The sequence below is a fragment of the Drosophila albomicans genome, chromosome 2R (assembly GCF_009650485.2).
Source record: "Drosophila albomicans strain 15112-1751.03 chromosome 2R, ASM965048v2, whole genome shotgun sequence".
Taxonomy (NCBI): Eukaryota; Metazoa; Arthropoda; class Insecta; order Diptera; family Drosophilidae; genus Drosophila; species Drosophila albomicans.
In genome coordinates this window covers 28,348,921-28,375,199 of record NC_047631.2, presented here as the reverse complement: position 1 = coordinate 28,375,199, position 26,279 = coordinate 28,348,921, and the positions used below count along the sequence as shown (strand labels likewise).

The following is a 26,279-nucleotide window of genomic DNA, read 5'->3' as shown; positions in this document are numbered from 1 at the left end:
ATTCTTCTTACTCATGAGATTTCTCAGGCAAGTGATTAAAGCATATATTTATAGGTGGTATTTGTTGTTCATTTCTTTGACATTGCCAAAATTCATATTCACAGATAAATTGGACATTGCGAGATACAAAACGATGGCAAATCAAACGTGGATTATAATGAAACGTTATTAACTTGAAATTGCGTATACGCAATGAAAGCAGTCGAACGACATGTAATGAGAAAATAAGATAGGAAAAAGAGAGCAAAGCACGTATATTCAGAAATTGGTCATCACTTGTTAATTGCTGCGACAGTTTGTGGCAAACATAGTATAAGCAATTTTTTTTGGGGATACGTTGCTTTATCGTATGCTACGTTTAGATATTTTCATGATGTAATAAATGATATTAATTTTAATAATTGCCGCGATTCAATGGCAAATGGTTGTGTTTGCCATCGACTCGTAAACATCGCAGCGCACAAAAAAGAAAATATGGCAAACAATTTTTATTTAGGCCACTTATTTTATTTGCCTCCATCCAGAAGTGATTGCCTCGCTGAGCCAGCTCGCCGACTATATGAAAATATTTAATGATGACCATGAAAACTGCTTAATCGGAAGAATGAATATGAACATGAATATGAATATGAACATGCCACGGCACAGGCCACAGTGACTGGGGACTGAGAACCTTGGCCAGATAATAAGCAGCAAACGAAAACATAAATACATTTGGGAAAAAAATATCAAAAGGCAAAAAAAATAGATGTGTATATAACCGAAATATGTGCAAATCCAAACAAATGTTCCCTTTTGGCTTTGCTGCTTCGGTTTTCTTTTATTTTTTGCACAAACAGCAGCATTTTTAATATAGCTGTCATTCTGATACCCCTAAATCCCCTCCGCGAAGTTATATTTTTATTGGTAACAGCAACGGCAACGGCAACGACTATTTTTCGCATTTATAATGTAGGACCATATATTTTCATGAACACTAAATTATGATGTGGCATGAGATGCTGCTGATGCTGAGTAGGCGCCCCCTTTAAGAGACAGGGAATTTGTTTTCTACCGCACGCAATAAACAATTGAACATATTTTTATTGGAGAGGTTAAAGTATAGTTTTAATATTGTACATTTTATTAAACTAAGTAAAATTATTGCAATGGATAAAATATGTAAATTTTTATGTATCGATCTCTGTGACTTGGTAAACTATTTGTTCCATGACGATGATGAACCAGAAAGCGTTGAAAAGAAGAATGAAACAACAACTAGCGGACATAATTATCCACCTCGTCTTATCACCTACGATGCTGAGGAACTTGGGGAACCGCGTCTCATACGCTTCTCAGATCTAAATGAGAACTTGGTGGAACTCTTGATGGCGCAGAGCGAAGAAGAAGAAAGAGAGGAAAAAAATTGTCAGGTAAAGGAGAAAAAGTCCCAGGTGAAGCAGAAAAAGGCCCACATGGAAGAGTGTGACCAGGATAAAGAGGATGACTGTCAGATGAAATGCGAAATGAGAAGCCAAAAGAATCGAACCAGGCAACCAAAGTGCAAAACCGCTCAGAAAAAACCTCGGAAGGCAGCCTGCAAATCGCCTCGCAGAGAGTGCAAACCAAAAATCGAATGCGACGTGGATAATGAGTTCGAGACACGCAAATGGAAGGAACAATTGAAGTGGGCGCAGCTCAATAAGCTACTAACCGATGCCTTTGCAGCTTTATGCCCAGGCGAACAACTTAGTAAGAAAAGTCTTAAGTTTCTAGAGACCTCCGCCAAGAGAATTCACACACGTTTTATCAACTCGGACACTGCGAAAGAAAAAGCTTTGCCACCGGAACTGAAAGTGTGGGAATGTCTGCAGCCAATGCAAAAGTTTCGCTACTATTGGGAGGCACTGACCAAAAATGAATTGCAACCTTCGCCGTATGCAAATTTCCGTGAGGTGTTCATCAAGCGATATCGTCGCACTTACGGCGATACTCACAACTTGCACTCGAAGGTTTTTCACTGTTGGCGCATGCAGAAGTGCAATGAACAATTGCCGTTCATATTGAATGCGTTGCTATATCAAATCAGCATCGGAACAGTCGATCCCTTTGACTCCTCTTCGATACGTGGGCTCATAAATTTGTGGAGCCGGCAGCCGTTGCCCATGAGGGGCAAGGGCAGTATTGATAAGTGCTTGTCTGGCTGCTTTGAATAAAATTTTTTTGGATTTTGATTTCAATTTCGATATTCAGTTTTTTATACGAAACAGATGTTGGATTTGTTCTGTTCTATTTTTGATTCTTTTTTTTTTTGCTTTCTGCAATTTGTGTCTTTCCCTTTTGTTTGCACTTGAACCACATTTTGCATTAATTTCTTCTTTGGGTAATTGGGGAAATGTTACAAATCGAGGCGTCAAAATAATAATGGGTTCCCAGCTCATTTGTTTCGCACACGTCGTGTTTCAAGGTCGCCTGCTGACTTGGCATTGAATGCGCTCGACACTGACCAGCTGAATATATTGCGTATACGTAGCTTGAGTTCTTTATTGACACGACATTGAAAGTATTTTAATTAAAAAGCATTGCTATTTATTTGTCTTGGGTTTTTGAAGTTTGAGGTCGGTCATTTTGGTGGTCAACTTTTCAATTTGCACATGCACATAAATTAGCAGTAAAAACGAAAAAATATGTGTGTGCAGAAATAAAACAAGAACTATTTAAAATGTAATTTCGTTTTTTTACGAGGCGCAGCCAATGCTTAACTTTGTCCTGGGCAAAAAGGAAAAAAAAAACAGAGATACGAAATAAAAAACAATAAATAAAATTGTAACAAATCGAATGGTAGCGCGTCCTGAAATCAGATCAGACGAAGCGTGTACGGCAACATTATGCTAATAGAAATGATGGCAGTTTGTTGTGTTTGGGAGATGGAAGAGGGAGGGAGAAAGGAAGAGAGAGTGAGTTTGAGTTTGAGACTTTGTCTGCGGCTGGTGTTGAGTTTTATTGAAAAGGCACAGGCAGAGTTTTGCCACGTTTATGGCTAGCGAATTGTTGTTGACAACTTTTGGCGAGCCTCACATAAAACGAAATGAAATGGAAAACTAAACTAAAAGCAGAAGCAGCAGCAACGGCATCAATTCGCCACGATTCCCCAGCTGTGCAGTCAAAGTCGTTGAAGTCGCGTGTGTGTGTGTGTGTGTGTTGCTGCCGCTTCAAATTTATTGTTGTAGATATTGAGTTTTATAGTAGTGGGCCCAAGTCCTGCGCCGTCCATCCGTTCGTCCTTCCGCCTGCCGCTCACGGATTTGCGCATTTTTAAGCGCCCAAAATCGAAAAACAATTGGCATTCGCATGCCTGACACTCTCAGCTCTCAGCTCAGCTCTTGAAGCGTCTGTGTCAAATGTATCCCAACAAACAAAACAAAAAAACACTTCTCCCTCTTTGAACTCAAACCCTTTTTTCGCTGTGCGCTTTTTTTTATGGCCGACTGTTGCAAAGATTTTGTTGTTTTGATATTCGGCAATTTTATTGCCTCGACCCAAGTTCGCACCTCAATTTGTCTTCGTAAATGTGAAAAATGTGGAAATTAGTTGCTGCTCCGCAGGCCTTTCTTTCCTCCTCTGCTGCCACATTTCATCAATCACACGATGTGTCACACCTATCGCCGGTTAGCTTAGAAGTGGGCAAAAGAAGGAGGCGGCAGGCGTCGACACCAAAACTGTGGCGAATTGTAAAAAAGGAGTGCGATTGCCACGCCCACTTAGGCTGCTGTTAATGGCAAAGCGAATAAACATTTTTGTAGCATACTTGCAGGCGTTTAGCTCAAACTTAAACACAAAACTGTACTCAACCAAGATGTGCTTTAGTGATGAGCCTACACAAATTGAAGTAAGTTTTGTGTTTGTTTGTGGATATATTTTTGTATGTCACTCGTGGTTCCATTCTTATGCAAAGTCGCTGCGCAAACACATAACGTAAAAATCAATGGCCAAAAGTCACCCCGAAAGTAAGTTGGACAGCTTCATTCGGCCAGTCGGTTGATCGAACTCGGCCTCCTTGCCCATTAACATAACAATAATTATGGCTGCCATTTGCCCTGAGACGTTACGCAAACAACCACAGCAAAAAATGTTGCCAAATTGGATTTTGCAGCCATAAGCAAAACGCGAGCGCTGCCCGTCGCATTCTCACAATCACAATTGACATCCTGGCGAAGTCAGGGGTGAAGAAAAATGAGATTGGTCAATGGTCAGTCGAAGCTATGCATCCGGTTGAATTGATTTCGTTTTCTTAGCCAGATGAATTGATATATATTTTTGCAAGCTGTTCCACATAATTAACTTCAATTTGAGTGCTTGCCAATGCGCTGTTCTCGCTGCCTCATTAGAGTAGCAGCAGCAGCATAAATTCAGTTTAAAAAATAGAATTGACAGGCGAGCAGATTTTGATATTCGCGTTAGGTCGCCAAACGAAAATCCAATTTCCGAGCGGCAGTTTTAAGACTTGCGGCTTGAGGCAGCGTTGCACGTACACGCGTACAACGTACAACACTTTCAGCCCACACTGAAGGAGCAGGTCATGTCGCGGTCATAAATACAACAATGCAAAGTTTTGAGCAGAGTGTCGCCAGCGCCATAAATTTGCGCGCAAAAACTCACGGATTTATGTTGCAAAACGCTGCCAGATAACAGGACTCTCTTTCTCTCTATCTCACTTGAGAAGGGAAGCTGTGGGAAGGGGGAGGGGCAACTGTGTGGCTGTGGCAAACGTAATCCACTTTAAAGTTTTGTCGCCGCTTTCATTTGGACGAACACGAAACGGCGGCCTCGGTTGCCAGTCATGTGATGCTGATGCGAGTGCGATATCCTTGCGGATATCCTTGAGCCTGAACACTGATGCTGCTTCTATTCTTATACTCAGTGCTTCTATTTGTTGGCCAAACCAAACCACATGCAGCAATATCAGCGAGTTGTGTGGCCTGTAGTCTGACACGACTTCTTATCCAATTTGAATTTAACGCAGCACATTTTGGGCCACTCGCAAATCCCATTTTGCTAGCTGTAAGCTGTATTTGCATTTAAACTCTCCGTGAAATTGTGCGAGACGAGTTGCAAGCTGCGAAATTAATAAAAGTGCCAGCCAGCTAACCAGCCAACAAAGTCGAACCTTCATCTTCCGATGCCAAACGACCGCAAGTAAAAATGTTCAATAAACGTCCGGCTTGCCAACCGCAAACGCCTTCAATATGAACCAGCTTCCCAGTCAATTTGGCATTTTTAGCCCGTTTTTTTTTTGGTTGTTGTTGTAGAAAGGGCAACAGCTGATGCTGACAGCAAAACGGCGGCTGTTTTTAGAGTGTTAGTTAGTTTGCGGTTCGCTGGCTCACTTAGTGTTCGAGACAAAGTAACCATGCAGCACATGTCCAACCACCATATGCCATAGATACCAATTAAAATCTCATGGTTCCACACTAAATACAAATAGTATACGACTTCAGCTATGCAAACAATTCGACAGTCTCTCTTTCTCTGTCTTTCTCTCCGCCCACCCAACAGCAATCGAAACAGTTTTGGAGCAGCTGTGTGTTGGGGAATTGGGCGGATGAGCGGATGGGCGATGTCGAGGTGCCGTGTGACAGGCCTAGGTATTAATTAGGTTGTTAATTTTGCATTTGGCGTGCGTCGTTCGCTATTCCCGTGAAAAGTTGCAGCAGCAGCGGCAGCGGTGGCAGCATCCAATGCTAACACACGTGGCATGATGATAAATCTTGCGGCTTGTGCAACAGCAGCGCAACACATGTCGCAGTTGCTCAGTGTCCACATTCACCCCACTCTCTCTCTCTCTTCATTTCTCTCCCCACCACTTTGCCCCACCATTTGGCGGGGCACCTGTCTCAATTAAGCGTGCAAATCGCACGCATGTCAAAACTAAATGCCGCACCACGCACGCTAGCAATCTTGTGGCATAATGTCTGAAGATCTAAAGGCGATCGTTAAGACGCCCTGCCTACACATACTATATGTAGATGCAAAATTCTATATGTATTTGGATCTATCCCATCGGATCCCAACAGATAGCATCATTCATATGTTGTCATCCTGCTTGTGACTTGTTTTGCTTTGAACACATCTCAGGTTGAGAGTTCGGAAATTTGTTGGCTAGAAAAATTCTTTTTCGCTGAGTTTGTGCACAGCACAAAATTGTGAAAATGTTTTGGCATGGAACTCTAATAAATATTGACAGCTTCCTCTATACTGACTCGAAAAATTACCTTAATATTTGGTCTGCATTTTATGTCTGTCGAATTTATTGGTTAAATATTTCTTCCAACTCCTTGCTAATAAGTATAATTTATGATTGAATATTGTTAGAATATATTATTTATATAACAGAATACAAAAATCGGAGCTAAATTACAAATTTAAAATTTCTTTGAATTGAATCAAATTTTTGTAAACTTATTTATTAAGCTTTGCATAGATACAATTTCTTACTATTGTATTCCATTATTTTCAATTGTTTGATTAATTTCTTTCCTGTCGATTGATTTGTGTTTCAAAATATTGATTACAAATAGTTCGGGGAATACACGAATTCGTTGTAGATCGATTTCCAGCTAATTCAAGTTGGCAATGTTCAATCAACGCCTCGTTAATTAAACTTGGCATCGTCGAAACCAATGCTAAGGAGACATGGCAGATTGCAGTTCAGATTTTAATAGCGGCATATTTATAAATCTGTCTATTAATGGTCATAATAGTGCCATGGAGCACACATGTGAAGTTTTCTATATTTTTTTTTGTGGGTTGTCTTTAAATCTGATAGAATGCCGAACTGCCGTGGAAACTTAATGAGCTGTGGCTAAATAGAGAGACAGATATGACAAGTAAAAAAGAATTTATGGCATTAAAGTACAAGAATGGCAACAACAACAACAACAACAACGGAAAACAGGCGAAACTAACCAACCCTCCAGTAAAGGGCAGAAGAGAGTGACACCCTCCGCTTGATAGCAACTTTTATCAGAGTTCCAATGAGAGGAAATTCGCACAAATCACGCAAAATTTTGCACACTTAACGTGAGAGTAGCTATAGCTAAGGGTGACAGTAGAGAGGGAAGTGGTGGGGGAGTAGCCAACATAGGGGTGAAGGCAACTGATAAGAACTTGCAGCTTAATGCACCGTAGCTTTCTGATGGAGTTTCATAAGTGGGAGAGCAGTGGTCTACAATTTTGCACCAATTTCCGTTTCCCCTCATGGAAAATGGACAAAATAGAACAACAACCAGTCAGCAACAGGATAACGGAGGCAATAGCAAGGGGACAGCGGCCAAGTGGCAACATTTCAATTGCCTAAAATTGAAAAGTCATAAATTTTGAGCGGCGTTTTAGAAATCGGACCGGAAAAGCACGGAAATGCGCACCATGCGTGTCCAATTATTGAAATACGACTTTAATTGAATTTCAATAAAATGTGCAGCATTTTGCATTTCCCTCGCCCAATCTCCTTTCCCATTTCTCCTCCCCTTCGCCCTGCTCTGCATTTCCTTTCGGCTTGCAACTGTAAAATGCCACCGGCTCATGTTTATTTATGGCAAAATGTTAAAATTGTAGCAATTGTTTATATGCAGCATTGTTTTATTATTTGCCAAAGCTATTTGCTAGACCCGCTCAATGCATCCGCAATGCTCGTTTGTTTTCATTCAGCGCAGCTAGGAAATTGTTTAGAATATGTATAAAAGCACTGCAAGAAAAAGTGGTGTGTTCAAAAATCATCTACAAGATATTTTTGAATTCTTACCACTTTTTCGTTATTATTATTATATTAATTTATTTTATGAATAGTTTACTTATTTATATTCATAAAATTATGATAAAACATTTCTTTAAACTATAATAAAATTAAAATTTTGATATGTAATCTTTTTATATAAATTATATTTACTTTGGTCAACTCATTTCAGCTACAGACCCAATTTATTCTTTTTATATTTAACTGATTTTCATTTTAAGCTTCACCAACATTATTATCATACACAATTTGGCAAATTCAATTATATCATATATGTACATTCCTTACTATTTTATTTTGCTTTTCAAAATATAGTTGAATTTTGTTTAAATTAGAAAACACCTTAGAAATTGTCGAAATAAGTAATAGAACAAATTCCTCATTTTTCATACTAATAGAAATTACATAATATTCATATACGTACTCTATATTTCAAGCTGATGGCGTTGTTAATGCTAGTGCCATATTTAGCTATATTACATTTATTCTGTAAACCACTAAAAATTGTTTGCAGTGCATGCGTCATAAAAGTGCTGCGCTATTTGTCTGCACATAGTAGAACCTGATGTCATTTGCAATTGATTTATATGCGAGATATCATCAATGGGTCGCTGGCTGATTTATGAGGATCAGGACCGTTTAAAAGGTAGCCTGAAGAAAATGACACAGCTTTTGGCAGTAAAACTAAATGCGCATTAAAATATTAATATTAGTGAAATATATTTATTTTTATTTATTTACGCATTTACGACTTAAACTAGATGATGATGCTGAGGCATTAAAAGTCAGCCAGCTGCAAAGTGTCGGACGATGGGCCACCCGCCGTGTATCCTTGCGTTGGCCAAATCAACGGATTACAACGGAAGCATTGACTATATAACAATGGAGAGAGGGAGAGAGAAAGAGAAATCGTTCACATCGATGATTGAAGGTGGAAGATGCCACATATAGTAATAATAATAATAATACGGTGGCGCAGTCAGGTCGACTTGCGTTTTATTATTTGGGGTGGATTCGAATGGAAACCAATGGCATTTGCAAAGGGTTTTCCAGGGGGCGAGATGTGAGTGACATCGGCGCATGACAAAAGTCACATGGCCTGCGGATTAGTTACACCTTTTGCACAACGAAATCGGTGGAATACGTTTCGACATTGTTGCTGCCCGTTGAACTGTGCACATTGAATGCATTTGCCGGTCAAACATGCAGCACCATGTGGCAAGTATGTAACGAGTATCAATCGTAAGCGTGTGTGTGTGTGTGTGTGTGTGTGTGTGTGGCATGATTCATTCGCGATTGTGCCTTAGTGAGATTATCGCTAATGGCGAGGGCTGTTCACCCAAAAAAAAAAAAGGAAAATAGAATGGGATGCGAAAGGAAACCTTTCAGCATAATTGAATTTGGCCATTTTCCATGTTGAGTTGTGTGTTGTATGTTAGACTTTCACTTTCACCTACTTAAGCTCGAAAAATGGCACTGATAACTAAACCAAATATTAGCTAACTGGGAGGCAAAAAAGAAACGGATACGAGCACAAGACAAATGCCAAGCGTGTCAACAGTTCATCGGGGCGTCAATTACTTTGCATAAGCCAACCAAGCAACGAACGTCTTCTAATACAGCTAATGAATTTTAAGTGTTGCCAAAAACAGGCCACAAGAAAACGGCCAAAAAGCGAAACGTGTGCGTATGACTTAATCTGGTCTTGGGACGCTTAGCGAACGCATCTCTCTGAAGACGACGACGAAGACCAAGTTCCAGTTCCATTCGGACGTGGATATGTGTATTTATGGAAGGCCTAGCACGCCTGATATTATCCGCTTATTTATTGCAGTCGTTAACATATCTTAGCCCACTGGAGTTTATCTTCGCCAGATGTGAGCAGAGGAGAAACGGAGGCGGAGGAGGAGAAAACGCGCTCATCTTTTGTGGCTAGAAGTTAAATGAGCGCAGCTTTTTGGACTTGGTTTGGGTTCGTTCTAAGTGATATTGTTTAGTTTTTGCACGATTTCTAATTTACTGGTAAGATTCCCAAAGCGAGATACACACACACACAAAAAACCTAAAAAGAGAACGGGAGAGAGTGCAAGTGAAAGCAATTGTGTGATGTTAAGTACGTGACTACATGGATGATTTTAAGTGAATTAAAAACAATATTTGCATATAAAGCGTGAGGCGCTAAACAAATATACACATATATAACATTTTAATCCCTTGATTTAGTAATTCTCTCCGCCCCAACTCAAACCAATTTAAGAAATAGATTGCCTCACATGTGAACACACTTCTGCTTGACCCTTTTGTGTCGTGCGTTTTCGTGAGTGGCTCAATCAATAATGAAGTTTGCCGAGAAATAAATGCCGTCACATTAGTGCAACCCAAAACATATTTAGAAAGCAATTTTCACATGGAATTAGAGATAGAGATAGAAAGACAGTGAAGAGGCTCTGCCGAAAGATTGAATGATTAATTGTCAATTTGGGTACACAAGAGTCTGTGGCCACATGCCTTCGAAATGGCCAATAACGTGGCCTTCGTTGACAGTTACCTTAAAAGCCGGCCAGGCAACAACCGGAGCATCCGGAGCCCATATCGCTCTTATCAGCATCAGTCTCGCAGCCACATCAGTTTCAGGATTTGAGGCTGTGGCACACACTCACACATGTCCATCATCGGCATGCCAACTGCAAATGCTCTGTCCACGATACCAGTGAGTCCTGAGTTTCGAGCCGAGCAACTGACTAGTTGACATGTAGAAATAAATGTACTAGAAAATTACCAACTTATGTAATCTTGGTTAACATCATTTATCAAGTGGACGTTTTGCAATTTTTCTTACTTTTCCAAGTCCAAACATCCGGAGAGCACGTCGAGAAGTCGAGGTGACTTTGACATGTGTGTGAGTGAGTCTGAGTGTGTGTTTGAGCACAGGAAATTGGCATTTCATGTGGTCACGGTGTCTGTCTGTCTGTCTGTCTGACTTTTGGGGAGTAGACGGATATTTGTCATACCTTGGCCTAATTTCCTAAAGCCTTCGCATAATTGAAATTAGTTCGAGACAAAGGTTGTTTTGATTTTCTTGTTTCCAATTGAGACGATTGTGAAACGTCAAAATTATGAATATCAAAATTAACAGTTTATCGATTTACAAGTGTATAAGTTATCAGATATTCCCGTTCCGTGTCTGTCCGTCCTCATTGTGGAAGATGCGTTCTGATTATGAGTAACCAGCACCTGCAGCCATATTTCAATTCTAAGGACGATTATACTACAATACTCGATAATCTTAAGACAGAGTTCGACGAACGTTGGCAGCACCAGGAACCATCGCCATACACAAATCTAGAGAGTTATGTGCAACGCGCCATTTTAGGCAATGGCAGCTTTGGCACCGTTGTAAGTTGGCTTTAATTTATTTTAATTTCAATCTATAATTGCTAAATGAAATTCAAACAGATGCTAGTCAGGGAAAAGCATGGAAAGAATTATTATGCGGCCAAAATGATGAACAAGGATGATCTGGTTCGATTAAAGCAGATCAATCATGTTCATAACGAAAAGACTGTCCTCAGTGCTGTGCGATTTCCATTTCTGGTGCATCTAATTGATTCCACCAAGGACTTTGACTATCTCTATTTAGTTCTACCATTTGTCAATGGTGGCGAACTGTTCACCTATCATCGCAAGTGAGTGTTAGTAGTTTCAGTAGTTTTTGCTTCACAATTACACAGTCACAGTGTCCTCAATCCTTTGCCCAAGAGTGCGCAAGTTCAATGAGAAGCAATCCCGTTTCTATGGAGCCCAAGTGTTGCTTGCTCTCGAGTATCTGCATCACATGAATCTCGTGTATCGCGATCTCAAGCCCGAAAACATACTGATGGATGCCAAGGGTTACATCAAGGTGACGGATTTCGGTTTCACCAAGGTGAGTTTTGGTTTACGACTTTAAAATTTGATGAAGTTGTACTAAGTTATATGCAGATTAAATTTTTGTAATTCCAAAAGTATCTTTATTATAAACCTCTTTAAGTTTGGTTCCCTATACTACAAGTATATTTATTTAAGTCCTATATTTTGAGCTATGTACGTTAATATTAGAGTTTTTAAATCATTTAACTTTTATGTATTCTTAAGATGTTGATAAGTTTTCATTTTTATCTCCTAACTTTTGCCTACCTATCTACTATTTTTCTCTCCTTTTAGCGCGTTGATAATCGCACCAGCACTTTGTGCGGAACACCTGAATATCTGGCACCGGAAATCATTCAGCTGAAGCCGTACAATAAGTCTGTGGATTGGTGGGCGTTCGGTGTATTGCTGTATGAATTTGTTGTCGGTCAATCGCCATTCTCGATGCACAATCGCGATGTCATTTTGATGTACTCGAAAATCTGCATGGGCGAGATGCGTTTGCCATCATTTTTCACTGCCCAATTGAAGAATCTCATTGAGAATCTCATGCAGGTGGAACCCTCAAAGCGGTAAGTTTTAATATTCTAATTTATTTCACAATGGAATGAAGCCTGTGCTTTAGTTTAGGTAACGCGGTCGAAGGATCGTCGGACATTAAGAATCATCCGTGGTTTCAGGGCGTTGATTGGTTTGTGCTGCTTAATCAGGAGATAAATCCTCCGTATATTCCTACTGTGTCAAATATTGAAGATTTGTCAAATTTCGAGAATTTCGAACCAAAATCGAAAGTGAAGTCCAAAATAAATCGCCATCCAGACTTGTTTAATAATTTTTAAACGTTGGTCCAGATACTTTTTACTTTGTTCATTAGCTTTTGGGTGGTTTGTTAAATACTTTTTTTTTTAAATCATCTATTCCTTGAGTTGCAAATCAAAGATTTAAACATCAGATTCAATGTGGTTTTAATGTTTAAAACTTTTGTTGTTGTTTTTTTTATTTGAAAATTCGAAATTGTTGTAGTATTATATTTATTCAAGCTTCAGTAATTTCGTGTGCTGCTGCTTTTGATAATGGGTCGAACATCCGCATCTGAGCTGCAATACTTTAGTCCCAAAGTTGATTATGCCGTCATATTGAGTAAGATGAAAGATGACTTTAGCAAGAAATATTCACGTAATACGCCATCGCCAACAACGGGTCTCGAGGGTTACATTATAAAAGCCACGCTGGGCTCTGGCTCCTTTGGCAAGGTGCAGCTGATCAAGGAGAAGGAAGGCGATGCTTATTATGCTTCCAAACAGTTGAGCAAGGATCAAATTGTGAAGACCAAACAGATTGTGCATGTGATGAGCGAGAAGCGAGTGCTAAACTCGATACGTTTTCCATTTACAATACATTTGATTGCGTCGTATAAGGACAACGACAGTTTGTATTTAATTATTCCACTTATACTGGGAGGTGAACTCTTTACCTATCATCGCAAGTAAGTAAATAGAGTGTTGGACAAATGCAGTTAAAAATCTTATAAATTTCTATTCTAGATCTCGTAAATTCTCGGAGAAACAAGCGCGCTTCTATGCTGCTCAGGTGTTTCTGGCCTTAGAGTATTTGCACTATTGCAGTTTGCTCTATCGCGATCTTAAGCCTGAGAATATTATGATTGACAGAAATGGCTACCTGAAAGTCACTGACTTTGGCTTTGCAAAGGCATGAAGTATTTTGAAATTTTCTTTAAATATTTTTCTAATATTTTCTAATGCTTTTCTAGAGAGTAGAAACACGTACCATGACGCTGTGTGGCACTCCTGAGTATTTGCCACCAGAGATCATTCAATCGAAGCCTTATGGCACAAGTGTGGATTGGTGGGCATTTGGTGTCTTGATCTATGAATTTGTTTGCGGCCATTCGCCGTTTGCCTCGCATAATCGTGATGTTATGGTAATGTACAATAAGATCTGTGAGGGTGAATATAAAATGCCCAGCTCATTATCTGGTGCGTTGCGTCATCTGATTGATCATCTGTTGCAAGTGGATCTATCAAAGCGGCAAGTATTCAATATAGATTCTCTTACCATTTTTAAATAAGCTTTGCTTTGCAGTTTTGGTAATTTGATTAATGGCAACCGGGACATCAAAGATCACGAGTGGTTCAAGGAAATCGATTGGATACCGCTGCTCAATCAAACTGTTCCAGCTCCTTATTTGCCCGCCATTTCAGATGCCGAGGATATTTCCAATTTTGACAAGCAATCGGAGGGCAAACAAAAGGCCAAGGCTAAAACAATGCGACACGAGGAAGCCTTTGCAGACTTCTAAGCAAATTGTATTTACATTGGAGTATCGAAGAATTGCGAAATTAATTTAATTTTATTTTTTGGCATTTTGTTTTGTCTTCAATTTCAACTAAAGACTTTGGCTATAGCATTGTGTTTCTCTTTGTCACCCACCAGCTGCAGCAGCCTCCCACACTTTCCAGTTGGCATCCACATGTGTCTTTACTCCATTTTCACGCCACAAGTGTCCCCTATGTTTCGAAATTAGGGGACAAACGCATTGAAGGGGGAGTTTTTGGGGGAGAAAGCGAATATTTTTCAAAACATTGTACTTGTTTCGGTTTAGATTTTTCTTAGAAAGCAGCTGGTTGCGATTGAAAATTTCTAGTGATTTCCCACACTTGTTGCAGACACATTCTTAATTCGACGAACTTAACTTGTAATTAGACTTGAAGCGAGGCCATAAATCTTAGAAGACGTCGTAGCATGACGCTTTGTTGAAATTACTATACCATCAAGTGAATGTTTGTCTTTGATGCAATTGGATGGATGGATTTATGGTCGCTCGCCTTATTTATGTGCGATCTCTTACCCCCTGCCCCTTGTCCACTTGTGTGGGAGGAGGTATGAGGTAAGGGCAGAAGCATCTCTTCAAGTTGCTGTACTATCTATATTCTCTTTTTATTCATGCCAAAACTTCTATCTTGTTAAACAATGTTTAAACGAGTTGGAAGAAAATGAAAAAATCAGCAAAGTTTTCATCCGAAGTGTTCGGCTGTTAGATACCCGGTTAGTAATTAGTAATTTTTGTATTATATGTATTCAACTCTTATTAACAGAGTTTACATAACATTTGAATGTTAAGAATAGAAAAGTTATCATAACTATCGAATGTACATAGAATTGGTAAAGATATCATTGGGAGATTTTATTTCTACATTTTTTTATACCTTATTTCATATATGTATTTACTCTTGCCACTTTGCTAAAAGCCCTGCTTTCCCATAAAGCAGCCGGGTATCAAGAAAAAAGTAAAGCAGACGCGCCTTATAAATCTTTTATACCTTTTGCGGGTGCTCTGCATATCAGGGAAAACATTGATTTATATGCAAAGACTTCATAAAAATAGAGCAACGTCCAGACAAAAACTAGACGCCAGCCTGGCCCAAAAATACCTTAGCCTTGGCTTGGCCAAACTTGAGGGGCAACTGCGACAGCTCCAGCGACTCCTTTGTCCGAGTGGCTAACAAAACAAAGCATTTGCACAAAGGCAAAGCAAAGGCGAAAAAAAATCGTAGAAAAAAAGTTATGATTATCATAATTTTTGTTACGTGAGTTTTCATGTGGAAAAGATGAAACATCATCGTCTGGCCCACTTCAACCACTGCTCTCGCTCTCTTTCTCTGTGTGCGCTTGGGGTGGCAGTCGTCATCACCATAATCATGGCACGCATTTACTCCTGTTTTTACCTCTGGTTTTTTGGCGCCCGCCAGCTTGGCGCCTTGTTCTTTCCCCTCTCGTGTCTTTGACTTTGCGGCGTCTACGAGGTCTTCAGACTCAGCTGGAAATTGTGTTGTATTTTAGCATAGTATTCGCAATGCCGAGACCTGGCAGCACCTTTGTGGGGTGGGAATAACAGTAGCAGGAATATCGCTGTGAAGAAGACATCATGCATTCTAATGAGACTTTTAATTGCAGTCCATTGACCACTTGAAGAGTTCGCATTCACGCATTCACTCATTCGCCAGGGCTGCCAGTTTTGATGCCCAGAGCCACGTGTCGGATGCGCCTTTCGCTTGAGTAGCCTGAGAATTCGAACTTTTGGATGGATCTAAATCTCTGTCGGATGCTGCTCTTAAGTCAACAAAAAGCACCACCAAAGTAACTGCAATGACAAATTTGCAGCACGGAAATTAGCGATGCCCAGCTTCAGATACATTTCATATTACAGACAGACAATTTGAGGGTTGATATCCTGCCTCCTGTATGTCCTTGTTGTAGTCGAGTAAGCGAATTAATTGTTGTTTTGATTGCACAGCAAATGAGCGCCGACGAACGCTGAACGTTTGTTGTCTGTGCTCAAGTGGCTGGGAAAAATTCAATTCGAAAAAGCAAAAAGTTGTTTTTCGGAAAAATGAAATTCTTGTTTATTTATGAAATCGGTGAAAATTCGTTACGAAACTTAAGTGCTAAACGTTTTGATGAGATAAATGCGCATGCGATGGTGCTTGAGATGATGATCTATGATTGCTCCAATTCCACCTCGATTTCCACGGGTGGCAGATCATCCTTGAACTCGGGTGCATAAACTTTGCCCGAAGCAAGCACAAACTGCTGTTCGCAATCCAAAATGAAGTAAGCAAATGGATGATTCACATCGAAACGCTCCACACCAGCTGGCTCTGGCTCAGGCTCGGGCACGGGCAAACCTTCATCTTCAGGCGCAGCATTTGGAGATCTTGCCTGCATTGTGGCCGCCGACAAAGAGTTGGCACTGCTGCCACCTTCATCCACACGCACATTGACAAACTGCACAATCTCATCCACATGCAGATCCTCGTCATCTGAAAGCAAACCCAGCTGTGCATCGGTGCGCGAGAAGAGACGCTGCAGTCCCAGTTGCTTAAGCATTGCTTCCGAACGCGATGTCTCCTCGGCCTGGAACTTGGGCAGCGTCACATGCAGCTCCTTCTCCTCCACATGCTCGCGTGCGTATTTGTAATCGCTGGGCTGCAGCTGAGCAATGACATCGCTGAGTCCCTCCGAATCATTGGGTAGCACAATACACAGACTGTACCTCGCATTCTCGTAGGGCAGCGACAGCAGACGCGCCTTCAAATGCGGCAGCTCGGCCACACGGAACTTGCCACGCGCATGCATCATCGGTGTCTTCATGGCATCCTCGTTGGTCATGAAGAAGAACTCGTCGCTGCCATCGCGCAGCTGATAGAAAGGCTGGGCCCAACTGCCGCGATAGTAGAGTCCGTTGAAGAGCAGCATCTTAGACTTGGAGCCCATAGCACGACCTGTGATGGAGTTGGCACTTAAAGCGGAGGCGATGTCATCACGGCGGAACAAGCTGCGACCGCTGTAGAACTATTGGGAGAGATGGGAGAGAATACGAAGAGTATAGAGAAGTTTAAGTAAAATAAGTAAGCATGGCATAGTTGTTCTGTACTGTTAACATTTGTTATTAGCAGTACTAATTAAAGATTGCCGTCTGCAAAGTTAACATAAGCAGAAGCTGGTAAATGCAGCATTGAATATGTAAATTATTATTTTAATTACTACTTCGTGAAATATTAATGAAATCAAAATCCATTAATTCAATATTTCCATACTTAAAATGTAAATTGATTTTTGAGTATCTCCAAGATAAAAGTAAATCTTGAATGTTAAAAATTAAACTGTTAAATGAAGATAATCATAATTCGACATTAACTAAAGAGACTCTCTTCACTTTAATTTAAAAGTAAAGAATCTAAAAATGAGAATTCTTTTCCTAAATATGTTGCTCAACAGAGTTTCAGCTCTAAGATACTTTTCTTTACTATTACAGTTTAAAAGAGAATGATCAAACAATATTCTATTGTTAGTTATTAAAGTAAAGAATTGAGAAACTTACGCGCGCCACTGAACTAAGATGCGATTCGAGGGCAATCATAATCTCATCAGCTCCCTCCTTGACCATGGTTTTCACGGCATTTTCCAGTTTCTGCAGCGGTAGACGCACCTTCTCGGGTTCACCAGCGGTCACTGGATTGGGACTCAACTCGATCAGCGGCTTGTTTAGCTTTTCATCCTCCTGCACCGTTTCGTTCTCCTCCACATTGGGATTCTGTTCGTTGCTCTCGCTGCGTTTGTTCTGCTGTTTATCGCCAGCATTTTCCAGCATGTTCAGCGGGATATCAGCTGGTTTTTCTTGTTTTTCCACTGTCACCGCATCGTTGACTGCCGTTGCCGACTCCTCGGTGGTCAGTTCACGCTCGCGTTCAGCCAAAGCAACTGGTTTTTCCACATACTGCTTGTCATCGATGTCGCGATCAAACTTGGACGCTTCCTTGTTCAGCACTTCCTCGCCATAGGTATCGCTGCTGGGCGCCAGCGCATCATCATCGTCCAGTTTGATACGTTTCAGCGTCTCGAAGCCAATGACATCTTTGCTGTTGCTGGGCTCGGTGTTGGCGGCAGCTTCCTGCTCATTGCCCTCCAGCTGAAGGGAAGTGTTGGGCTCACTCCAGTCGTACTCCTGCCGATTGATGTCCTTCACCTCGACGTAGTAGTGACGCTGCAGCAGCTGCTTGTAATCCTCCTTGACGCTGTTGTTGCGATACACATAGAACCAAGTCTGGAACGAGGGCAACGGCACAGCAGCATCACGATTCTGATAGCCAGACAAGATGCCAGCGAAGGCGGCTCTCAACGCTTCACGCTCCTTGGGGAAGCCAAAGACTTTGGCGAACTCCTCGTAGGTCTCGCCCTCAGAAGCCTCGGCAAGCACAGCTAAGATAGAAGCAACACCGAGTGGTGAGTGCACCTGATTGGCATCGATGTCTTTGTTGAACTTGAGCAGCTGTGTGGCAATCAGCTGCGAGGCTTCGCTGGCAAACCAATTGGGCAGCGGCTCCTCCTTGGCCGGCGAAGGAAGCGAGAAGATTTGACTGCTGAAGCAGACGAGCAGCAAGATTGCAGCTTTCATTTCGAACGAGAGAGACGTTTGTGCGATCGCGGCTGAAACGCGAATGAAGCACAAGAAAGTTGGCCAAAGACTTTTTATAAAAAGCCCAACCAAGAATCGTTTGCGACGTCGAGAATTGAAACTGGTTACAAAGTGGCGACGACGCCGCTGTCGACGTTGAAGTTGGCGTTTTGTGTTCGAACAAATTCAAACACAATTACAATCGCATATCGCATTTGTTGGAGACAGAAGTTAGGGCCCGGCTTTGGCCATGGCTTAAAGAAAGTCGCGCTCCAACGAAAGTGGAAGTGGCGTGGGCTCGAGTGCTCCACACAAAATGGGTCAAGCAAACAATCAATATGTAAATGTAAACAGCAAAAAAAATAAAACAAAATAAATACATCGAAACACCAAAGAAGAAAAATTCATGTGAGCCGCGCTCAAAAGTTCAAAGTCATTGAAATGTTAACAGGTTTCCACATGGGCTACGTGATTGACATTTGATTTTCTAGCTTACAAAGTTTTCGGATTTTGGAGCCGCCTAATTGCGTTTTCTTGTTGTTGATTTGTGGAGCAACGTGTGTTGTGTGTGTGTCTATAAAATAACTGACGATTAAGCAACATCCATTAATAAAGTATATAGTTGATGGGAATCATGCAACAAACATGCTGCACGATGCTCAACGATTGCTCGATAAAGGTTCTATGATCAGCAACTGGACACGCTTAACCCAGTTTTAATGCAAATTCGTGTGGTCAACAGTGGAAAGAAAGAAAACATAACATATCATCATAAGCACCGCGCACAGTTCCAATCAAGTCAACACAATTCGAGGGCACTGAACTTGTTCGTTGTCTGTGTTCAGCTTCAGCTTTGAGTTCGTTGTGATTACCAAATGCGAAAAGCGGGCGAAAGCGAGCAGAACGACGTTGACAGCGACGCCGACTGCAACGGCGACTGCGACTGAGATTGAACCACACACCAGGTGTGAGTCGCTAATAAAATGTTAAATTTAAACGAGCTTTAGAGGCTCGCAAACGAGTTTTGTTCTTCCATTTAGAACGAACAAGTTGCACAATTCTGCAGCCAAAGTGGATGCTGCCCAAATGGGGAGGCACAACTGCTAAACAGTATATCTGTATCTATATAGTATCTATATCTTTGCAGGGGCAGCGAACTCTCGCATAACGAGTGGACAGCAAAACCCGGTAGACAAGCTTATGTAATTCACTTTTTATTAACACCTTATCTTCTTTCTCTGTAAAGACTATTAAGTTTCTTTTTTGTAACTCACGATGTTAGCGGTTGATAAAAAAGCTGACGTAAAGTTACCGCAAAATGAGTAACTTTAGAGTAGAAATTAATCAAATGAAGCTAAGAATATAAATATGGGAAGCCAATGTTAATTGACAGCTCAGTGGAGTATTTTTAAATTTGACAAATGCTGCATAAATTAAAAGCTTTATTTAGTTCAACTTTGCTGATAATTAGAAGCACAAAATCTCTTCCGTATACAGAAGCACATCGAGTTTTATAAAACCTATTTTTTTAATAGGTAAAATCTCGAAAAACCACAAAAAGCATCAATAATTTGCGGTCTTCATTTGATTAAATTATAATGTTAAGCAATCTTAAATTTGTAGCTTGAAAATATACTGAAGCTAAAAGCTGTATAAAACATAATTTTAGGCAAATTTTCGATTTGTTACTTAATATAAAAGTTTATTTTCTAAATCTGAACACTTGCAAATTTATATTAAAGGTGGTTTGTAATTATAATGCAATTTTCGAAATTTTTTTTTTTAATAAACATTCGTAAACGTAATTTGATTTTTGTAATAGCCTTTAATCTCCCACTCAAAATTGTATTTTATTACTCTTCAAAAAACTTGTAAATGTTTTATTCCGCAAGAGTATGCAATCTTCATTGTGAACTTAAGTTTTAACTGTCTTGTTCGCATTCGGAAGCAACTCACACATATGGCGATGACAGTCACCTTCGAGTTTTTGCCCCTTTTATTTTATTTTAAAGCAAATACTTTTGTATTTTTGAACAGTACATAAATTCGAAGACCCAAAACCATAAATTAATGAATGTGTCGTCGTGTGGCAAGTTGTTCTCAGGACACTACACAGAACACGAGACTAAGAGGAGAGAGGAGAGAAATAAGAAAGGGAAAGCGATGCGTATGCAGGATCAACCCCCCAAAGGGTCGTCGTCGCTGTTGGGTTTGAGTGTATTAGAAGTTATTATGGCAAATGGCAAACTAACAAAATGTCGCATAAATTAAGAATAGTGCAGGACAACACCTTCTTTTGGCTGTTTTCGCCTCGGGTTCCAGTTCTTGTTGCTGTAAGACGAGGCACACAAAACAACACCGCGGGGACACATTAAACTATGGCCAAAAGAAAGAAAGAAAATCTTTTACGGAAAAGTGGACAAGTAGTTTCCAAAGTCGAAGTCGTGGTCGCATAGTTGGGATGGTAATGTGGCGGCATGACTAATTGTTTGATTTACGCAAATGTTCAGAGCGAACTTGGCCTGGGCAGCAATTAAGGCTTAAAGCAAAACAAAACTTGCCTCGGCAGGCTTTAATGATGTACATACAACTGGCTGAATGACTGACTGACTGACTGACTGATGGAATGAGTGTGTGTGTGTGTGGTGTGTGCTTCTGTTGGCAGCTGTCAGTTGTCAGCTGTCATAAATCAGGCAATACATCAAGCCAGTGCCAGATACAGCGACACTCATCATAAGTCAAAAGGTGAGCCTTGGCTTAATCAGTTGCCTCTGGCTCTGGGCAAAATAATTAAACTTCTGGTTATTGTCAAGCCGAGAGAACTTCTTAATTATGTTTGATAAAGCACAACAAAAGGAGTCGAAGAAACGGGGGAAACGCAGACTCTTTTCTTTCTACTTTTCCACACATGTCACGTTGATACTTAACACTCGACGACATCTTACTTCATTTGCTTCCTTCTACTCCTCCTCCTTCTTTACTCACTTATGTGACATAATTACGCTAGAAAAGGGAATTGTGCGTGTGGATTGTTGTAGCTAGAAGTTCATGCGCTTCATTTGCCTCGAATTTCATCCAAGGTATTTGTAGCAATTTTCAGCGCTCAATTTGGTCACGTTTAAAAGTTGAAAATAAGTTGGTAAAAAAGTCCAATTCGCTGCGCTTAAACGAGAGTCAAGGAGTCACAGAGACTGAGAGAGAGTGAGCTGCCTAACAAGTTGTTTGCTGTTAAGGCGCAGATCCTGAACCCAGCACTCTGTGTGTGTCGCTGGCAATCCTAATTGATTTATGACATCAAAGACATATTTTTCGCAATGTTGCGTGGCCTACGTGCGTGACAGTTGCCACTGCCACACAGAGTCACAATCATCGCCTGTAGTTGCCTGTGGCACAAGTGAGCTGGAGCTGCAGCTGGAGAAGGACATCACAGAGGACGACACACGGCTCTGCCGCAGACGCCATCGTTGCCATCTTGTTGATAATTTTGACTTATGGCTTGGGTTTTGCGTGCGCAGGATTTGTCACATAACTCGTGAACTCTTCTTCTACACCACCCCCCTCTCCACCTCTCTTAGCTCATCCTGACAGAAGAAAACACTGGCAAAAAGTCAATGTGTAGGAGCAAAAATGCGTACTAAAAAAGGTTTTTCCATTGTCTGTTTTGAGACCAGAAATCGTTCTCAGTATCGTCGCAAGTCCATCCATGCAAAACTTTTTCTATTAGGCGCAATTATTTCAAGGTATTATTGCTTTTAATTAATTCAATTAAACGCTTCATAAATTTTTACTTTTTGATTTCGTTTGCCTTGCGGCCAAAGCCAAAGCCAACTTCAACTTCAACTGGCGTTTGCCGTAATGGAAAAACTTTGGCCGTGGTTGGCCAAAAAGATTTTTGCCTCAACACTGGCCCCGGCCAAAGGGTTTAATTAACGGCAAATGCCTGCGAGCCAACAAAACGGGGTGAGCGGGCGTGGCTTGGTGCGCGGAATTTGGCTACTTACACATTTCTGTGTAACAAATTTGTTGAACTGTTTATTAAAGGATTCCCGTGGCCGTGGCTTTATCATAAAATTTGATTTCGAATTGTTTATTGAATGCCAGTCGCGTTTATTTGCATTTTTGTGTTTGCCTGGCTGCGCATCTTAAGGGAGAAGCAAACTTTCAGAATGTTCTCTGATCAAATTACAAGCAACAAAAGAGCAAAACACTGAGACTCAGTTTGAGTTGGGGTACTTCAATTAAAAGGTCATCAGCAGTCGACACAGCTGCTGCACAGCGTAGAGAATCGCAGTCCTTGCAAGTCCTTTCCACGTGTGCCAACAAACTACAAGGTTATTGATATGTACGAAGCGTGCTCACACCTTCGAGGGCCAATTCAAAGGCATCTATCAGTTGGCCTGGTCCATTCTCAGACGTGATGACTTCCATCATTATCAACACACAAACTCCGGTCAACCCCCTGGGCAAATAATCGAACTAGCGTAGAACAACAATTTGTTTTAAATGCCAAAAACTGGACAAAAGACTGGACCGAAGAGCGTGTGGAAATCAAACCCCTTAATAATTTATGAAACAGCAAAGAGCAAAAGGTACGCTAGAAGTTGTATCTTGACCCTCCTGGGAGCTTACATCCACACACATGTGGCTCGCAAAAGTTTTCTATCAATTTGATGGTACTCTAATAGAGATTAAATGCATGTCGAGAAGGCAATTAGTTTTTGCTCTTGCAACCCTCGACTTGGGCAGCAGCTGATTGAATCAAAGCGTTTGCGCCATTTGCCATTTTTCTTGTTTCGGCCAGCTTTCGATTTGCTTTCGTTTTGTTTGGTTGGCTTCAAGGTACGTACCGTAGACCTTAATTATGGGAAGTAATTCGAAGTTGGCAGCGTTGGCAAATGCCAACAGCAATTTGCCTTAACCCTTCGAATGTCCGTAATGAGAATCAGACGTAACGTCAAAGCTAATTAAACTCGCGCTGTCGCCGCTAATGAGCAATGAAAACAACGTGTTGTTGCAGCATCCAGCAAAAAAAAAAACAAAAAACCAACCCTCTCCCTCGATCCGTTCTTTCTTGCCACTTCCTGATAAGGAACACAGGCTTTTGTCGACGGGCGTCAGGTTAAATCAACCATCAAAATAATGAAGGTATCGCCTAAAGTTGGCGCACTGATTTCTTTTAAATATTTTTCCAACAATTTTTCGGGTATTTTTCCTTGGCTTTTTTTCTTTCGCCTAAGCCATTTAAAAGGATTAACGCATGCCACTTGAGAGGACGGGGAAAGAATGCGGGTTTTTATTTACAGTGAATTTAATGAGGGATTGTCAGTGTGCTGTCTTTCACTCAGGGTAGTTCACGTGATTTTACTTTTGTAATAAGCCCCAACAAGCGTTACTTCTTTTTAGCCCTTTTTTAAAGTATGTGCAAAGCAGTTTTTTAATTTAATTTGTCGACTCTTTGACTGATAAACAGACACATTTCGCTGCCTTCTTCAGTGCCAGAAATAACTGAGAAAAGCTTGGAAAATGAAATGGAGTTAGAAATAATTAATACAATTTTCAGTTCTTAGATTACTAGATGTGGTATGAAAGCATTAGCTGATGGTAATAGTTGACACCTTTTTTTTTATATATTTGACATTTTGATTTAAATCTAAAGATAAGTTAAAAAACGAAACAGAGATTTTTACGGAATGTATTTTAATATATTAATTAATTACTTGTTAAGTTGTTCTTACTAAATTTTAAAAGTTTACCCTACATATTTTTTTTCTTTCTATAACTATTTTCGAAGTCTCAATGAATTTAATTATTATATTAACCACTTTTTATGAAAGTTTTGATATATGATAGTTTTAAACGAGTTAATTTGTTTATTTATACATCATATTAAATTTCTAAAGATTTTCAAATTTTAACTAATTTAATATAGAATTAAACCTAAACGTTCACGTTATCGAATAATATTTGATATTAAAGGAAGTTCAAAACTCTTGCGCTTCTATCGAAGTTTAAGCACAGTAATCTTTGCTTTTTTGTGTGCAGAGTAAAAAAATCGAGACGATAGGTTGAGAGCTTATTTATATGAAATGTTTTGTATAATTCATAATGCGTCGCCCTTTACCATATAAATGACAATTGACTTTGAACTCGTCGAGCAGCAGGACATTTTTAAATTTTTGTCAGACAGCCAAGAGCAGGACGAGAACGATGGCGATACTCAAACATGGAAACTAACTCCAGTTTTGTCGCCAGTTGTTGGCCTGCTGCCTTTTTTATGGCACCAAGGTACACCACACATAGAAGGGCCAGGACAACACAAAACAAGCAACAACACGATGAAGCAACGACAGCGACAATGCAGTCGAAGTGCTTGTGGCAGCTTCAAGGTAGCCCGCTAGTGGAGTTGGGCCAAGAAATGTGTTATGGCAAAATTATGCGGCGTCTCTTGGTGCCCCTGGTGTGTTTATGGTGCCCCATTCTATCCATGGAAGTGTGGCACGTTGCACGGGGCGTTGATGAGCTTGGCGCGCCGCAGTCTGGCGACAACGCACTTTGCCATTTCCAATAATTCAGTCGTCGCATTGGGAGCAAATATTACAATTTACAACGGGGACACCGCAGTCGCACTTGAATTGGATTCTGCACTTTTTTCCGTGCAGTTAAACACGAGATGCATGACAACTGCCGTGTCCCAGCAGGGGGGGAGAGTGAAAAGTGTGTCCAAGAAGAAAAGGACATCTAGCCTACATCTAGCAAACAACAAGAAGCAATGGCAGCAGCACTTCATTAGTCCGACACAAAGATGCAGCTGAAGGGTTTATCAGTTGTTCAGCTCAATTCGTTGGCCAAATTAATTGCCAGAAAAAGCTCCAAACTCTCTGCTTCACTCCACTTCTGAGCAGTGAATCGCTTGTAACTATAGATTTAATTAATCGGCGATTTGTGCACTGAGCTGCGCCGTTTGTCTCCGCAAAATTTGTAACTAATCGAAGCCATCAATTATGTTGATAGATTGGCTACGTTCTCAAAGCCACGTACAACTCGCTTAGTTCTCTCTTTAAGTTTGGTGACCACTTTATCACAGTTGGCAGCTGGCTGCTTACCGCTGCTTGAGGTACACGTAATTGAATCTGAGTAGCGTATAAAATGGGGAAGTTCCACATCTCTCTCCCTTTCTCTTATTCATAAGCTAGAGCCATGTAAATAACAAGTGGACGTGGCTGTTGTCAAAGTTTGAAGCAGCCTTTTGAAGTGCTTCGCAAGGATGCGAGTAAAAAAAAAACAAGCGAACTGAACTCTGCAGACAGTCCAACAGAGAGACGTGTGTCTGATCTGAATGCTAGATAAAATTATTACCCTTTTTATTTTGGTCAGTCGTTGTAGTCCTGGCTGCAAGTTGTCGTTGTCGTCGCTGCTTATTTCCTGTTGGACACTTTCCGTTTGTCGTTTGTGTTGTACAAAAGCCGTTGCAGCTATTCAGCGTTTGGCGTTATCCTCCCGGTCTCCTTACAAGGTTCTGGCTATTTCTTTTTCTGCTTTTCTCTTCTTCGTTTTCGTTTTTTTTATGGTCAACGTCAGGGCGCGCACAATAAGCATCATCAACATGCAGAAGGATAACAACAA

At 40.7% G+C, this 26,279-nt stretch overlaps 4 protein-coding genes and 1 long non-coding RNA gene across 8 annotated transcripts; 3 read left to right on the top strand and 2 right to left on the bottom strand.

Moving 5' to 3' along the window:
- The first annotated feature begins 1,047 nt into the window (after nucleotides 1–1,047).
- LOC117574257 (uncharacterized) lies at nucleotides 1,048–2,219 on the top strand. Its single transcript, XM_034257988.2, has one exon. It carries the CDS (start codon nucleotides 1,149–1,151, stop codon nucleotides 2,193–2,195), a length of 1,047 nt encoding a protein of 348 aa, XP_034113879.1. The 5' UTR covers nucleotides 1,048–1,148; the 3' UTR covers nucleotides 2,196–2,219.
- Nucleotides 2,220–9,890: 7,671 nt separating this feature from the next.
- Nucleotides 9,891–10,842, bottom strand: LOC127565989 (uncharacterized). Its single transcript, XR_007955323.1, has 3 exons — nucleotides 10,611–10,842; nucleotides 10,320–10,553; nucleotides 9,891–10,218 (listed from the first exon to the last, which is right to left on the bottom strand). It is a non-coding gene; the product is annotated as an uncharacterized LOC127565989 (long non-coding RNA).
- A 21-nt stretch (nucleotides 10,843–10,863) lies between these two features.
- LOC117575817 (cAMP-dependent protein kinase catalytic subunit 2) lies at nucleotides 10,864–12,520 on the top strand. Of its 4 annotated transcripts, none has more exons than XM_034260212.2 (5): nucleotides 10,864–11,167; nucleotides 11,228–11,457; nucleotides 11,531–11,696; nucleotides 11,975–12,252; nucleotides 12,306–12,520. In XM_034260212.2, the coding sequence occupies exons 1-5, from the start codon at nucleotides 10,991–10,993 to the stop codon at nucleotides 12,517–12,519; spliced, it is 1,065 nt and encodes a 354-aa protein (XP_034116103.1). In that variant the 5' UTR covers nucleotides 10,864–10,990; the 3' UTR covers nucleotide 12,520. The 4 variants fall into 4 exon arrangements, with proteins under 4 accessions (XP_034116103.1, XP_034116104.1, XP_051863130.1 ...); XM_034260213.2 differs by having other exon boundaries at nucleotides 12,311–12,412; XM_052007170.1 differs by lacking the exon at nucleotides 10,864–11,167 and having other exon boundaries at nucleotides 11,283–11,457; nucleotides 11,533–11,696.
- A 108-nt stretch (nucleotides 12,521–12,628) lies between these two features.
- LOC117575816 (cAMP-dependent protein kinase catalytic subunit 2) lies at nucleotides 12,629–14,108 on the top strand. The gene is made up of 4 exons (XM_034260211.2): nucleotides 12,629–13,166; nucleotides 13,225–13,390; nucleotides 13,452–13,729; nucleotides 13,784–14,108. Exons 1-4 carry the CDS (start codon nucleotides 12,754–12,756, stop codon nucleotides 13,998–14,000), a joined length of 1,074 nt encoding a protein of 357 aa, XP_034116102.1. The 5' UTR covers nucleotides 12,629–12,753; the 3' UTR covers nucleotides 14,001–14,108.
- Nucleotides 14,109–16,068: 1,960 nt separating this feature from the next.
- Nucleotides 16,069–18,713, bottom strand: LOC117576331 (uncharacterized). Its single transcript, XM_034261003.2, has 2 exons — nucleotides 17,583–18,713; nucleotides 16,069–17,053 (listed from the first exon to the last, which is right to left on the bottom strand). Exons 1-2 carry the CDS (start codon nucleotides 18,654–18,656, stop codon nucleotides 16,199–16,201), a joined length of 1,929 nt encoding a protein of 642 aa, XP_034116894.1. The 5' UTR covers nucleotides 18,657–18,713; the 3' UTR covers nucleotides 16,069–16,198.
- Between the last annotated feature and the right edge of the window lie 7,566 nt (nucleotides 18,714–26,279).